At 41.5% G+C, this 12,967-nt stretch overlaps 1 protein-coding gene across 1 annotated transcript in view; it reads right to left on the reverse strand.

The window, feature by feature from the left end:
• The window catches only part of dnajc19 (DnaJ (Hsp40) homolog, subfamily C, member 19), a 6,544-nt gene extending 3,564 nt beyond the window's left edge, over nucleotides 1-2,980 (reverse strand). Inside the window, exons 1-3 of the mRNA XM_079505012.1 lie at nucleotides 2,801-2,980; nucleotides 2,405-2,456; nucleotides 473-546 (exon numbers count right to left, since the gene is read on the reverse strand). Of these exons, the coding sequence (XP_079361138.1) occupies nucleotides 473-546; nucleotides 2,405-2,456; nucleotides 2,801-2,803 (129 nt within the window). The 5' untranslated portion in view covers nucleotides 2,804-2,980. The remainder of the gene's footprint in view (nucleotides 1-472; nucleotides 547-2,404; nucleotides 2,457-2,800) is intronic.
• Nucleotides 2,981-12,967: the final 9,987 nt, after the last annotated feature.

Consider the following 12,967-nt stretch of genomic DNA (forward strand, 5'->3'; position numbering starts at 1 on the left):
AACTAGACTAGAATGTTAGGAAGGGACTATAGTGGACAAGAGATCCAATAAGTCATTTCACACTTGGATGCTTGTAGATCTGCTATTTTCAGCACGTATAAATCTGTCATTACGACGGCATCAAGCCCCGCCAAAATACATTTTAGTCGACTAAATCAGCCGTAGATTTAGTCGACTAAAATCTTATGATATTTAGTTGACTAAAACTAGACTAACACTAAGACATTCCTGGTGACTAAAATGTGACTAAAACTAAAGGAAAACTATTCAAAAGACTGACTAAAACTAAAATAAATAATTTGCTGACAAAAACAACACTGCCGTTAAGCACTTTCAACTTTGTGTCCCCATTTTGGGCATGTCGTTATCGGCGGAAATGTTCGTGATGCGTGTGCAGCCAATCGGGTCAGAACATTTCCATGATGAAAACAAACTTGTGATTATTATTTTGTGCGCGTGCGCTCCATCGTACCGCGTTGGGAAAGTTCTGCATGGCTTGTTTCATCTGTGGCTCCATGTGTTTCATAGCCTGCATTGCATAGCGGCCTGGAAGACAACAGAAATACAAGAGGGTAAACACCTTAAAGCTGCTATAAGCAATAATATGTCAAAAATGTAATTACCTTTTTATTTTTTTTGGTATTCAGACAGCCAGCAATGGGTAGAACTCTCCCAAAAACATTTAGTCTCTGTGACACATCTAGGTAACCTGACTCCGCCAGATGGGGCAGCAGAGAGTACACTGTGTTCCCCCCTCCTGCTCCCATCTGGGAACTCTCAGGCAGACTTGATGCCCGGCCACAAAACGGCCTGGCCAATCAGCAGCAGCTTCTAGCAACTTCTAGCAGCAGCTTCTAGCTTCTAGCTGCTGCTGATTGGCCAGGCCGTTTTATGGCCGGGCATCAAGTCTGCCTGAGAGTTCCCAGATGGGAGCAGGAGGGGGGAACCCAGTGTACTCTCTGCTGCCCCATCTGGCGGAGTCAGGTTAACATCTAGGGGCCGCAATCTGCATTCAAAGATTTTCCTAGAAGCTTTGTCATTGGTCGATTTGCCTGTCTGCTTCCTGATTGGTTAGTCACTGCGACCGGGTTTTTTTGGGACCATTCTACCCATTGCTGGCTGTCTGAATACCCAAAAAATAAAAAGGTCATTCATATTTTGACATTATTGCTTATAGCAGCTTTAATTAATGCCTTCTCACAGTAGGAAATACGGACAAAATAAAGGTTCATGTCTGGTGCTCTTGGAACAAAGAAATGTACAAACAAAGATCAATTGGGATATATTCTATTCCATATGTTGGACACGTAGTCACGTACTGGTTATTATAGTATATTCTGATTCTGAAGAAGTGCAATATTTCTCAGGCAACAGGACATAAAAGTTACGAATTGTAGCTTTAAATCAGTGGTTTTCAACCTTTTTCATATCAAGGTCCATTATTTATTCAGCATTTGAGCCACGGACCACCATTTGATGAGATCTAAGGTGGCCTTACACTAGCCGATTTTTTTCAATCTGAAATCTGATAGCACCACACACTACAGGATAATCGGAGCGGGGCAGAGCAAATATCAAACATTCTTGATGTTGATCGGGCCGATCCCGATCGCGCTTTGAGCGGTCGGGCACCCCCCGAGCGTCAAAAATGCCCGATTATCGGCTAGTGTAAGGCCACCTTTAGCCTCTCAGACAAAACATTCATACATCAAAATGAATGTTCAATTCTTCTATACATTCTATTGTGTAGACATCAAGTTGTAAATTAAGTAATGCAGCTGTTTAACAATAATTTAACTCTTAAGAGCTTAGAATGAAAACAAATGCGGGTCCATTAATTTTACGCTCTCAAAAGTTGAAGATCTAATAAGGGACCATCACCATTTCATGGTTACCAACTCTCTCATAATTTAGCTGTGGACCACCTGAACCCCCTCAAGGACCACTGGTGGTCCCCACCCAGACCACTTGAAAACCACTGCTTTAAATGATCTACCCTCATTTCGCTCCTATGCCACCAAAATGTGGAACGCCCTACCAACAGTCATTAAGACATGCGAATCCCTTGACTCCTTCAAAACTGCTCTCAAAAGGGCACCTACGGACGGCTGCCCCCCGTAAAATCTGAATCCCCCACCCACCCCTGTTTCCCCTCACTGTATATATGTATTTTCCCTTTTTACCTCCTATGATGATGATTTCTTTTTGACTATATAGTTGTGTATATTCGTACGTCTAAATGTTTTGATGAATTGAAAATGGTGGGCCCTATTGTAAACAAGTGTAATGCTTTATGGTGTCGTCCACTCACTGTTAACAGTTTTTGTATTGAGTTGTACTTGAAATGTACTGTAATTCTGCAAACTGTTAATAAATCAATCAATCAATCAATTCCCCCATTTACCTGCAAATCCTACTGCTGCCAGAGCCAGTCCCGCAGCAATCGCAGTACTGGCCTGTGTGTGGATGACAGAGGTCAGTTTATGGCTGCAGTCAGTGAGTCCTCATGCAGTGGTTGACTTCTTATGAAACAACTTTCATAAGAAGTCAACTGCTTACTTACTGCACATTTGATTAGCCAACATTAGCATGTTGTTAACTTTACAATTCGTTGGCAGTCAATGTAAAACAACTGACACAATTGTTTCTGTCTGCACCGTGATTGATAGCAACTTCAATCACAATGTTTGAACGTAAAGAGGTACGTTGGATATTACACTTGAAGCTAACACTTGCTAAACAACACAACTTGACATCCTTCTGTTTGCACTCGTTCATGTTCGGAGGTACGGACACTCACCATGTTTATGTACCGTTGACGTCCCTGTTCAAATCTACTGTCATAACTACTGATATGCCCCCTTTGTGTTGTCAGTTATTAACTGTCTGTCACATTAACTAACTGACCTCTCATGTTTACCTCTCGTGTCTAAATGCGACTGCCGGAAAGCGACTGGCTGTCGTAAAGAAGTACGCGTGCCAAACATAGACATGGTTATGGTTACAGCCAATCCAATGCCATAGACATATCTATGGTGCCCAAGATAATTCTGGCAGAGAGGGGGTATTTTATTTGAGTTAAATTCCGGTTACAGTAATAACTGTCCACTTGGTGCGATACGGTGGGTGGTGTGATGTAATTAAATACTCTCTCGACGTAGATGTAATTTGTCAACATTTTGGCTTCATTTCCCTGAGGGTAGAGGACGGACACCAGCTGAGACCTTGGGCCTCCGAACATGTACAAATGTAAAATATAAGGTGCTTACCCTGATGCACCAAATGTTAGAGAGGCCTACGGGGTGCTTGTGCAATGTATTAGTCCGTAGTTGTCAATAAAGAAGTGTTTTAATCCCGTGTGTGGCCGATCTGTCGGAAGTTCCCAATGTCAAAGAGAGAGTTCCCAATGGCCATAGATGGCGGTAGTGAGGGAGCGCATCCGGCTTAAACCGGAATTACGCTCAACGTAAACAGGAAGTAAACGAGGGGGGGTGGCGTTGGGTCACAAACGGGATTAAAACACTTCTTTATTGAAAACTACGAACTAATACATTGAACAAGCACCCCGTAGGTCTCTCTAATATTTGGGGCATCAGGGTAAGCACACGCCAGCTTGCTTGTAGGCCTGCCGCCTACATTCTCAGGAACAGGTAGGAATTAACTGCAGCGAGTACTGCCACAATACCCACCACACTGACCACAGCAACCAGCAGTCTATAATGTGAAATGAAATGAAATGAAATGAAATCTATATTTACCCAGGGTATCTGGGCTAAGCTCAATAACTTGTTTCCAGCCAGGCCCTGCTCATATAATAGAACACATTTCATCGTAGTGGTTGATGCCTTGTTCAAGGGCATTTCAGCGGTGGTAATTTTAACGTGTCGGACGGCTGATTCGAACTGGGAACCTTCCGGTATCTAGACCGCGCCGCTATCCGTTCGGCCACCGCTGCCATGTGTAGTGGTGTTTCAGCCTGTAGGTGCTACGAGGGAAGAAAGCCCAAGGAAATATGTGCATTTTTCTTAAAGGGGCATTCCACTCATTTTCAACATTTTACTATGCCATTAATATACCTTAGAGCTGTTGTGTGGAAATAATAAAAAAGTCCCCCCTTTCTGTGTTTCCTAGAACTAGAGGTCTGCAAAAAATCATTAACATGGTGAAACACATCTTGATGATGTCATCAAGATGCGTTTCACCATGTTAATGATTTTTTTCATACTTACAGTTCTAGGAAACACAGAATGGGGGGACTTTTTTATTATTTCCGCACAACAGCTCTAAGGTATATTAATGACATAGTAAAATGTTGAAAATGGGTGGTTTTCCCCTTTAACATGTGAAGTAAAGACATGGGTCCTCATTCACAAAGGAGAAATACGCCATGGTGTAACGGAAGCGTAACGGAAGCTTAAACAGATGCGGGAAATTCCGTCCGATCACGCAACGTTGTTTTGCCGTGCAATTCAAAGAGCGGTGTGTACCACAGGTACGCAGGTGTATGTTGTGAGGTACGCAGGTGAATGCGAGCGGGTGCCAAATGATCGGAAAATCACCGGATAACCTCATTTGCATTGATCCACGCCCCATTTCACACCATAAAAGGCGTCAAGCATGACTCAGCAGACAGCAGTAAAAAAAACAAAAAAGAACTATAGGCCTTACAGCTCAAACGAAATAGAGGTCCTCCTGACGGAATGCAACAAAATAATGATATTTTCCAGTATAGTGGCTTCACAAATTAAAATAAAAATGATTGCTGGAAAGAAATTAGGCTATATTAGGAAATTAAAAAGTTAAATTAAAAGAAAATGATCTGACCATGTCAAGCGCCGGAGCGACGACCACCACCTGCAGTCTCTTTTTTTACATCCATATACCATTACATTTGTGCGTGATTCTTTATATTGTCTATAGCATACCATTAAACTATATAAATCATTTTCCCAAGCTTACAAAACGGTGAACGCTGCTCCGCACCGCTGCAGCAATGTCAAGCTGACTTACGGCATAAAATGCAGCTTGGCCATTTATTTATTTAAGTTCGGGACCAAGGCAGCAAGCTAGCGTATACTTGGCAATTATATTATAAAGCCTTTTCTTTTCTATTGAACAATTGCTCACTCACACCTTTGCAGAGGTAAAACATATATCCGATATTTTTATCAGAGCTGCATTGATTCATGCGGGGAATAGATTAATATCATCTCACTGTCATCTGTCTGAATGCCATGTGGAGAATGGATTTGTTCTGATCATGGACACGTAGGCATAGGCCTATAGCTATTTAAAATTTCAACCATATACGGCGGGTAACCTCCTCTTTGTCAGATCTAAGTGCAGGTTCATTTATGATGATGTCGTCATATTAAAATGATTCGCGAATTTCGCGGGACATTTGGCACCAAACTTGATTGATCTCATCAATGTAGTAGCCTACAGCCTAGCTATAAGTTCCCCATATTATAATTAATTAAGGTGCACTGGCTTAAAACTATGACTGGCCGAATTGCACGCGCTGATGCAATAATGTGGACCATAGAAATAATCTGTTCTGTCCGGGCCGGGCTCACCGCACCGTTATATTCATTTTCCAATGAATTCGTACAGTGCAGAATGCAGATAAGTGTATGTTCTTATTATAATTGTGAGTTTGTTTTTTAACATGCAGCGAGAGTCCGCGAGAGCCGATCTACAAGCTCACAACCCGTTGCACTGCGAGTAGAAAGCTGTCAAGTGCAGCGCAATCGCGCATGCTAGAAATATCCTAATAAATAAATAAAAAGGTGTCGGGTTTGCAGGGGCAGTTTCTGTATGGGACTCTATAGGCTAACCTGCCTCTAGAATGCATGCATTTAGGCATCCAAGTGATACTTGGCTTTTATATAAGCTATCATTTTTTTATGTGCTGACCAATGTTTTGGACACATGCCTACATATTTTATCTGAGATTTGGGGACTTTTAATTGAGTCAGCATGAAGACTAAAGCCTTCTGAATAAATACGCAAGCAGTACACGACCCTCTGAGGTGGCGCAGCTTTTAGCGGAGATTCCGACCATCCGACGTCACCGTCAAGTTCACGTTCAAGTTCATGAATTCCCACGTAATGTGGGAATCCACGTAAATGCCTGTCCGCTCACGCTCCGCTCACGTTACGTAACGGTATGAGCGTAAACCCCGTTGTGAATGAGGACCATGGCATTTTATTTAAATGGTGATGGAATGGAATTGTCATTAAGTATCTGCTCAATTGTGGCTGTCATTTTTAATGTCCTGTTGAAACACAAGATGCAATATTGCACTGACTGCCTTAGATACACCTGTATGTTAAATATTTCTTATCTTGTTTTGTATGATTTTATTTTATTCATTTTTTTATTGAGAAGACATATACAGACAGTTGAGGTAAAAATACAGCACAAACAACAAAGACAAAATAACAACAAAACAAAAACAGGACAAGTGTACAGAAAAACAATACAATGACATACAGTAAAACAATACAACAATGACATCAAGGTTCGGGGAAAAATGACTCATACAGTTGTAGTCTTGTTTTGTATGATTTATCTATAGCAGTGGTTCCCAAAGTGGCGTCTGGGGACACCCAGGGGTCCTTGAGGGAGTTCCAGGGGGGTCCCCAGCTAAATGATAGTTTGCAACCAAATGGACCATTATGGGTCTGTAACTCTATCAGCTAAGAGAGTGTAGGCTACAAATGGAACCAAATGGACCCTAACGTGGTTCCATTTGTACACTCTCAGAGTTAAATTAACATTGATTTTACAATATAAATTGGTGGTCCCAGAGATATTAAATGGGGGTCATAGACTAATGGGTCACTTTGGAAATGAACTATAACTTCTGTGGGTTTGACATATAGTCTAGTAGCCAGCCCATAGAGCCCCATTGTGAACCCGGACATGTTGAGTACACCAACGTTTTATGTTATAAATGTTTAGTATGGGTCCCCAGCATGTAGAAACTGCCAGATGCTAACTTGCATATGTTGAGCAATTTTCATAATTGGCATAATATGTGACCATACCAATTACAACCTATATAAGGCAAAATATTCAACATTTCATCATGCTTTATGTAGCATGTGACATGTCAAACTAGGGGGTTTTCATGATGCTGAATCCATTCCAAGCATTGGTTTCGCAAAAAAACACTCATTGGGCTAAAAACGGCCAATGCCGTCATCACAAATTGATGATGTCAGCACATTTGGGCAAGTGGGCATGGCCGTTTTAAGCCCAATGAGTGTTTTTTTTTTTAATAAAACGTTTGTGTACTCAACATGTCCGGGTTCACTTTTTGGCTACTAGACTAATACTACTGTATACTGCAGACAGCATGTTATTGTTAGCATAACGATGAAGACATTGAAACTTGTTTCTCTTGACTTTTCGCTGCGGCGAGTTGGTATACCGGCGAGTTCTCCGGTATTCGACTAATGCATGTCAAACTCTGGGGGGTCCTTGAAATTAAACGGGTTGAGAATCTCTGAGCTGTAATAAATCTTCTCTCATGGGGGTCCCTGGCATATCTTTTCAAATGGGGGTCCGCAAGCTAATTCAATGGGGGGGTCCTTGACATGAAAAAGTTTGGGAACACCTGATCTATAGAGGGTATGCGCATGACATCATCATCATACCCGGAAGTTATGCAGGAACGCCTACTGAGTGGCAAAAAACTACTTTCTGGCCTTGACAGCCCATACATCCAAACAAAAAAGTCTTATCTGATTGTATTAAACAATGTTAAACAACGTTAAATAACGTTAAACTCACTTTCACTTTTCACTTGCCACTCGATTTGCCATTGACTTTATGTATGCGCATTCCCTCTATTTGTATAGGTTAGGCAGAAGAGTTCCAGAACGCTGGTGACGGGAGGTTACCACTTACCAGAAGGCAGGTAACGTAATGTCACTCACACAGCATGGTGACTGGGCATATCATGTTTGTTTTTAGTTTTTTCCAAAAAAGATGTTTTAGCAAATTCAACGTAAACAAGGCGGAACCAGGGCGGAACAAGGCAGAAAGCCTGCTGGTTAGTCAGTCAGGGACCAATCAGAAGGCTGACAAAGGGTGAATTGTAAGGGTGAGCTGGCTGATGTAAAATTAATTCTATTATGTAGAACACGGTTTGTGTCCTTTTAACATAGGCCTTAGCCTGGCTGGCCACCTCGCTGGTGTGAATTGTGTAATTTTATTTTGTTTATAGTAAACCTTTCTAAATATTGTGGGGTGTTGTTGGCAGTCAGTCAAGTGGTTTAGTTTAGTAAGTACTGTATTGTATAGGCTAACTAATATTATACCTGCAGCCAGGGGTTGACAATAATTGCCCGTGGGAGGTAAATGAAACGGTTGGGCAGGAGTCTACTTTCAGGTTGTCCCGCAAGTGTGTACATGCATACATATTGAGGTATCAAATTTTGTCCATATCATGCAGCCGTTGAATTCGCAAGTAGAAGGTAAAGAATATGTGTTAAAATAAATGGCAATTCAAATTTCACCTGTCATTTCATAATGGCAAATTACTTTTCGGGCAAGTGCACAGGCATGACCTTTGGCCCAAGTAGACACATGACCTATACTTGCCCGACAGGCATGTTTCTCTGATACATTTGTGTCAACCCCTGATACCTGTCACCCACTGGGGTTATCCAGTGGTCTAAGTCCCTGATACCTGTCGCCCACTGGGGTTATCCAGTGGTCTAAGACAGTCCATGATACCTGTCGCCCACTGGGGTTATCCAGTGGTCTAAGTCCCTGATACCTGTCGCCCACTGGGGTTATCCAGTGGGCTACGTCCCCAAGTTCACTGGTTCACATCCCATCTGGATACAAGCATACCTCGCCTTGAAAGACTTTTCAAAACTCTTATTGCCTACTGATCTATTTTTTAACTCTGGGGATTGTTATAGATGCCATCTTTGCCATATTTGTAATTTATATGGAATTACAAAACACTGACAGTGTGGTCAGGGTGATAAGTGATAAGTGATGAAATTAAATGAAATGAAATGAAATGAAATCTATATTTACCCAGGGTATCTGGGCTAAGCTCAAGAACTTGTTTCCAGCCAGGCCCTGCTCATAGAACACATTTCATCGTAGTGGTTCAATGCCTTGTTCAAGGGCACTTCAGCGGTGGTAATTTTAACGTGTCGGACGGCTGATTCGAACTAGGAAACTTCCGGTATCAAGACCGCGCCGCTATCCGTTCGGCCACCGCTGCCACAGGGGGAGAGGGGAGTTGCACCACTCTGTTCACACGGGTGTGATTTTTTTCTTCTTTCAAGCTTCAGGAAAACAAGTTCTGACCTACGTTTTGGGAGAAACTGGCCCATGTCAGCCTGACAGGCTATATATTACAAACTGGTTCCTCATCAGCATTTGCGCCACTGAAATATCAGCACGTACATATCTCTGTTTCATTCCTACATTCACAATGCAAACAGTTAGCCCAGGCCAGCTCTTGTATAACTTAAAAGCGAACAGACAGGCCCTCCACTAACAGCATTGGATATAACATACCGTACTGGACAAAACAGCTAGGTTGTTGAGAAGACCTATTATAAGGATCTCCCAAACAGAGTATGCTACAGTATATGGGAGCATAGTGCATACAAGCAGGCATTGTGGCAGGAGTGTGTGTCTGTAAGGAGCAATTTAAAACAGAATGTACCCTACTGTGTTGCTTCTTCTGCCATTGGAACGGAACATTGCAGCAGCTAACACAATGGGACAGCAAAAGGGCCTAATTATTGCCCCTATCATTTGCATAATTACAATGTTTTTCTGAGGCAGGGGCAGTATAGAAATTGTAAATTGTAGTGGACCTGCTGTCTTTCTTTAGTGGGAGTCAGGTTTAATGGAGAGAGCCTGCTCTGTTCACGAGCCAACCAGGCAGCCAGACTCAGGCAAGAGGTTCCAATCAGCCAGCCACACAGGCTGCTTTTTCAATAGGATTTAAAAAGCCAACTGTGTGGAGAAATGAGAGTTTTGCCCCCCAAATCATATGGAATTACAGTGCTGGTTGCATGTGGGGGGAGCCAGTGGCAGGCACAAAAGCCCACCGGAAGCAGCTATTTCTGTGTGTTTTATTAACCCAACCAAGCAATTTAATTCTTTTGTTCGGGGGAGTTCTACTTCATTGATTAACAAAAGCGGGGATATAATTTTTTCAGCCCCGTTTGAAAAGCCTGAAATGTCAAGCCTTTTAAAGGAGATTATTCTGCCTGTGTGCGATGAATAGAGCCCAGAGTAACCTTTTGTCTACAATTAAATATTCCAGCATAAATATAAAAGAAAATCAGAGATGGGGAAGATTGAGTCAGGAGAGATTGGAGAGGTAGATCCTCAGCCCCGATAGTGGCACCAGCCTGGCTCTAATTAGATATGCCAGGCGGGCTCTGAGCAGTCGCTCCCCGCAGCATGCAGAGAGAGGAGGTAGCCGGCAGAGGAAGAGAGAGAGAGAGAGGAAACCTATCTGCTCATCTGTCTGTCCAACGTCTTCCTCTGGGCATCCACAAGGTATTTCAGGAGACCTTTGTTTTGTTTTCCACCACTGTTTGTTTTTTCCGCGCTGTCTTTTCGCAGGAGAGGCCATTCTGAATAGGCAGTGCCTTTTGGGATCTGCATAAATGGAGAGAGGCTGAATAAAAAGTTGTGGGATTTGTTTATGATTCTGAGGAGTGATTAGGAATGACAATGGCACACGTTGGGGACTGCGAATGTTTTTCCTTTGACTCAGAGAGCAGACTGGAGAGCTCCATCCATGCTGATGCAGTGTTACGTTTAGTTGAAGTTTTGGACTTGACTTTATGTTGAAAAATGCATGGAAGGCTTCATTGGAAGGAAGTGACATGCATTATAGGTATGGATCATAAGTTAACTAACCTATACACATGACATTATTTTATTTTACATTTCTTTTAACAGTGGTTAATGTTTTGACATTTGATTTGATTCAAGAGGTTTTATTTGTCACATGCTCATCAAGTATGTGCAATGAAATGTTTGCGTGGTATGCTCCACCACACTGTGCTAAGAATTACTAATATACTGTATTCAAAAACATATTTAATACAATTAGGTATTGACTGACAGTCAATCAGAAGTTGTTGAGACGGAATAGACACGGTAACAGTCAGTAGTACAAATTATACAACTTAGAGGAAAGCCTATCCAGGACAAGGGCCTTGCCTTCCACCCCACTGGATGACAAAACTGCCAACTAGTAGCAAGTTGCTGAGGTTGTGGTGACCTCCTGGCCGACTATTGGGCGGATTATTCTCCGGACCAATCACTTGCCAGAATAAGTTCATGATAATGACACACTTCTGCCAATAGAAGTACTGCTGATGGCTTTTGACAGGAAACTTGAATCCTGCACATGTGACATTGGTGTCAGCCTTGTACAGTTTAAACGTAGTCTTCTTCAGCAAACAATTCTTATTCTAAAGCAATTTTTCCCATTTGATGAATATTAGCAACTTTATCTTTTAAGTTTACTGTGCCATGTTGCATGGTTGATGAAAAAACATGCTCTTAACAGACTGATCTCATTTGTTTATGTTCATCAATTGGCTATAGTCGCTGTAGCTGAATAATCATAGATATGCATTCCTTCCAAACGACAAAGTCAAACTTAACTTTTTAACCTTTTCATAATAAATTGTATATTTTTGATACACTGTTGTGGGTTAGAGAGAAATAACAAGAGTTTTCTCATTGCATTTTATAGACAGGCAGGATCTTTAAAATTAATTTGAGATGAATTTGAGATGTTTATTCTGCCCATAATTTCAACCACCTTGAAACGGGTTTAGGGTTAGTAACTGGTAACATCAACATATGCCAAATTAAGTATTATTTGGTTTGATTCAAGGCTTTTTCTCACCCTGCACATCAATAGATACTACTAGTACTGCTTTTTGCTAGTGGGCTAATACAATGCAAAACAAGTGGAAGAATTGTTATTAGACATGTTTTTCTGACCTCAAAAGCCATGTGTGATATATAATTTCTTCTTTTCCTATTTCACTAGAAAATATGTCCTTGTCCTTTCACTTAATAAAGGTGAATTAGATCACAGTTGTTAGATTTTGTCCAAACACACCAATGTGTGTCAAAGTATATGCAGTCAGTCACAATAATATGAATCGGGTCAACACTTACCATTTATTAAATTCCTAGCTCTTGATGTTTTACCTCAAGACAGTGGTACCGTAAACTGTTACTAAACTAACATACATTTAAGATAATGTGAAAGTGTGTTTGTATGGCATATTATCCCTCTCTATAGTCTACTCCTTTTAACTGTTGTAGGCTAAAGCTTAATGAAGCTTATCATTGTTAGTGTATCGTCGTACAAGGTGCCGAAAATAGCAGATCAACAAGCTCAGAAGAATGCATCGCGAAGCAAGTAGTATTGATATACAGTAAATCAGGCTTTAATATCCTAGGTTTTGCATTTTATTTCTGGCTACGGTAATACATTCAATATTTTGTTTATTGCACTGTGAAGCAGCACTGCTTCCATAACTTGAAGGAACATAAGCTGTCAATATACTCGGTCCTTACACTTCATTATTGTACCGTAGCACAATAACATCTCTCTAATATCTCTTTTAACTCTTGTCATTATATGGAGACCCATACTATTTGGACCCTTAATTCTTATATTTTAGATGTAAATTGTAAACAATGAAAAAGGTACAAGACATGCGAATATGGGATGGGAATATGATTTCATGATTGGTGCAAAAACAACCTAGAAAAGTGTGCTCTCCTCGGAGCGCAGATCTCTGCCAGGCCTGGTTGCCTACCCAGGGCTATATAGGTAAGTCATGGGGTGCAGCTGTCTGGACGCGAGGAAGCTGTGGGGGGAAATAGTTTGTACGACAGACGGTGACACTATTTGTGGCACCCCTGCATGGCAGAAGT

The sequence above is a fragment of the Electrona antarctica genome (assembly GCF_951216825.1).
Source record: "Electrona antarctica genome assembly, chromosome: 7".
Taxonomy (NCBI): Eukaryota; Metazoa; Chordata; class Actinopteri; order Myctophiformes; family Myctophidae; genus Electrona; species Electrona antarctica.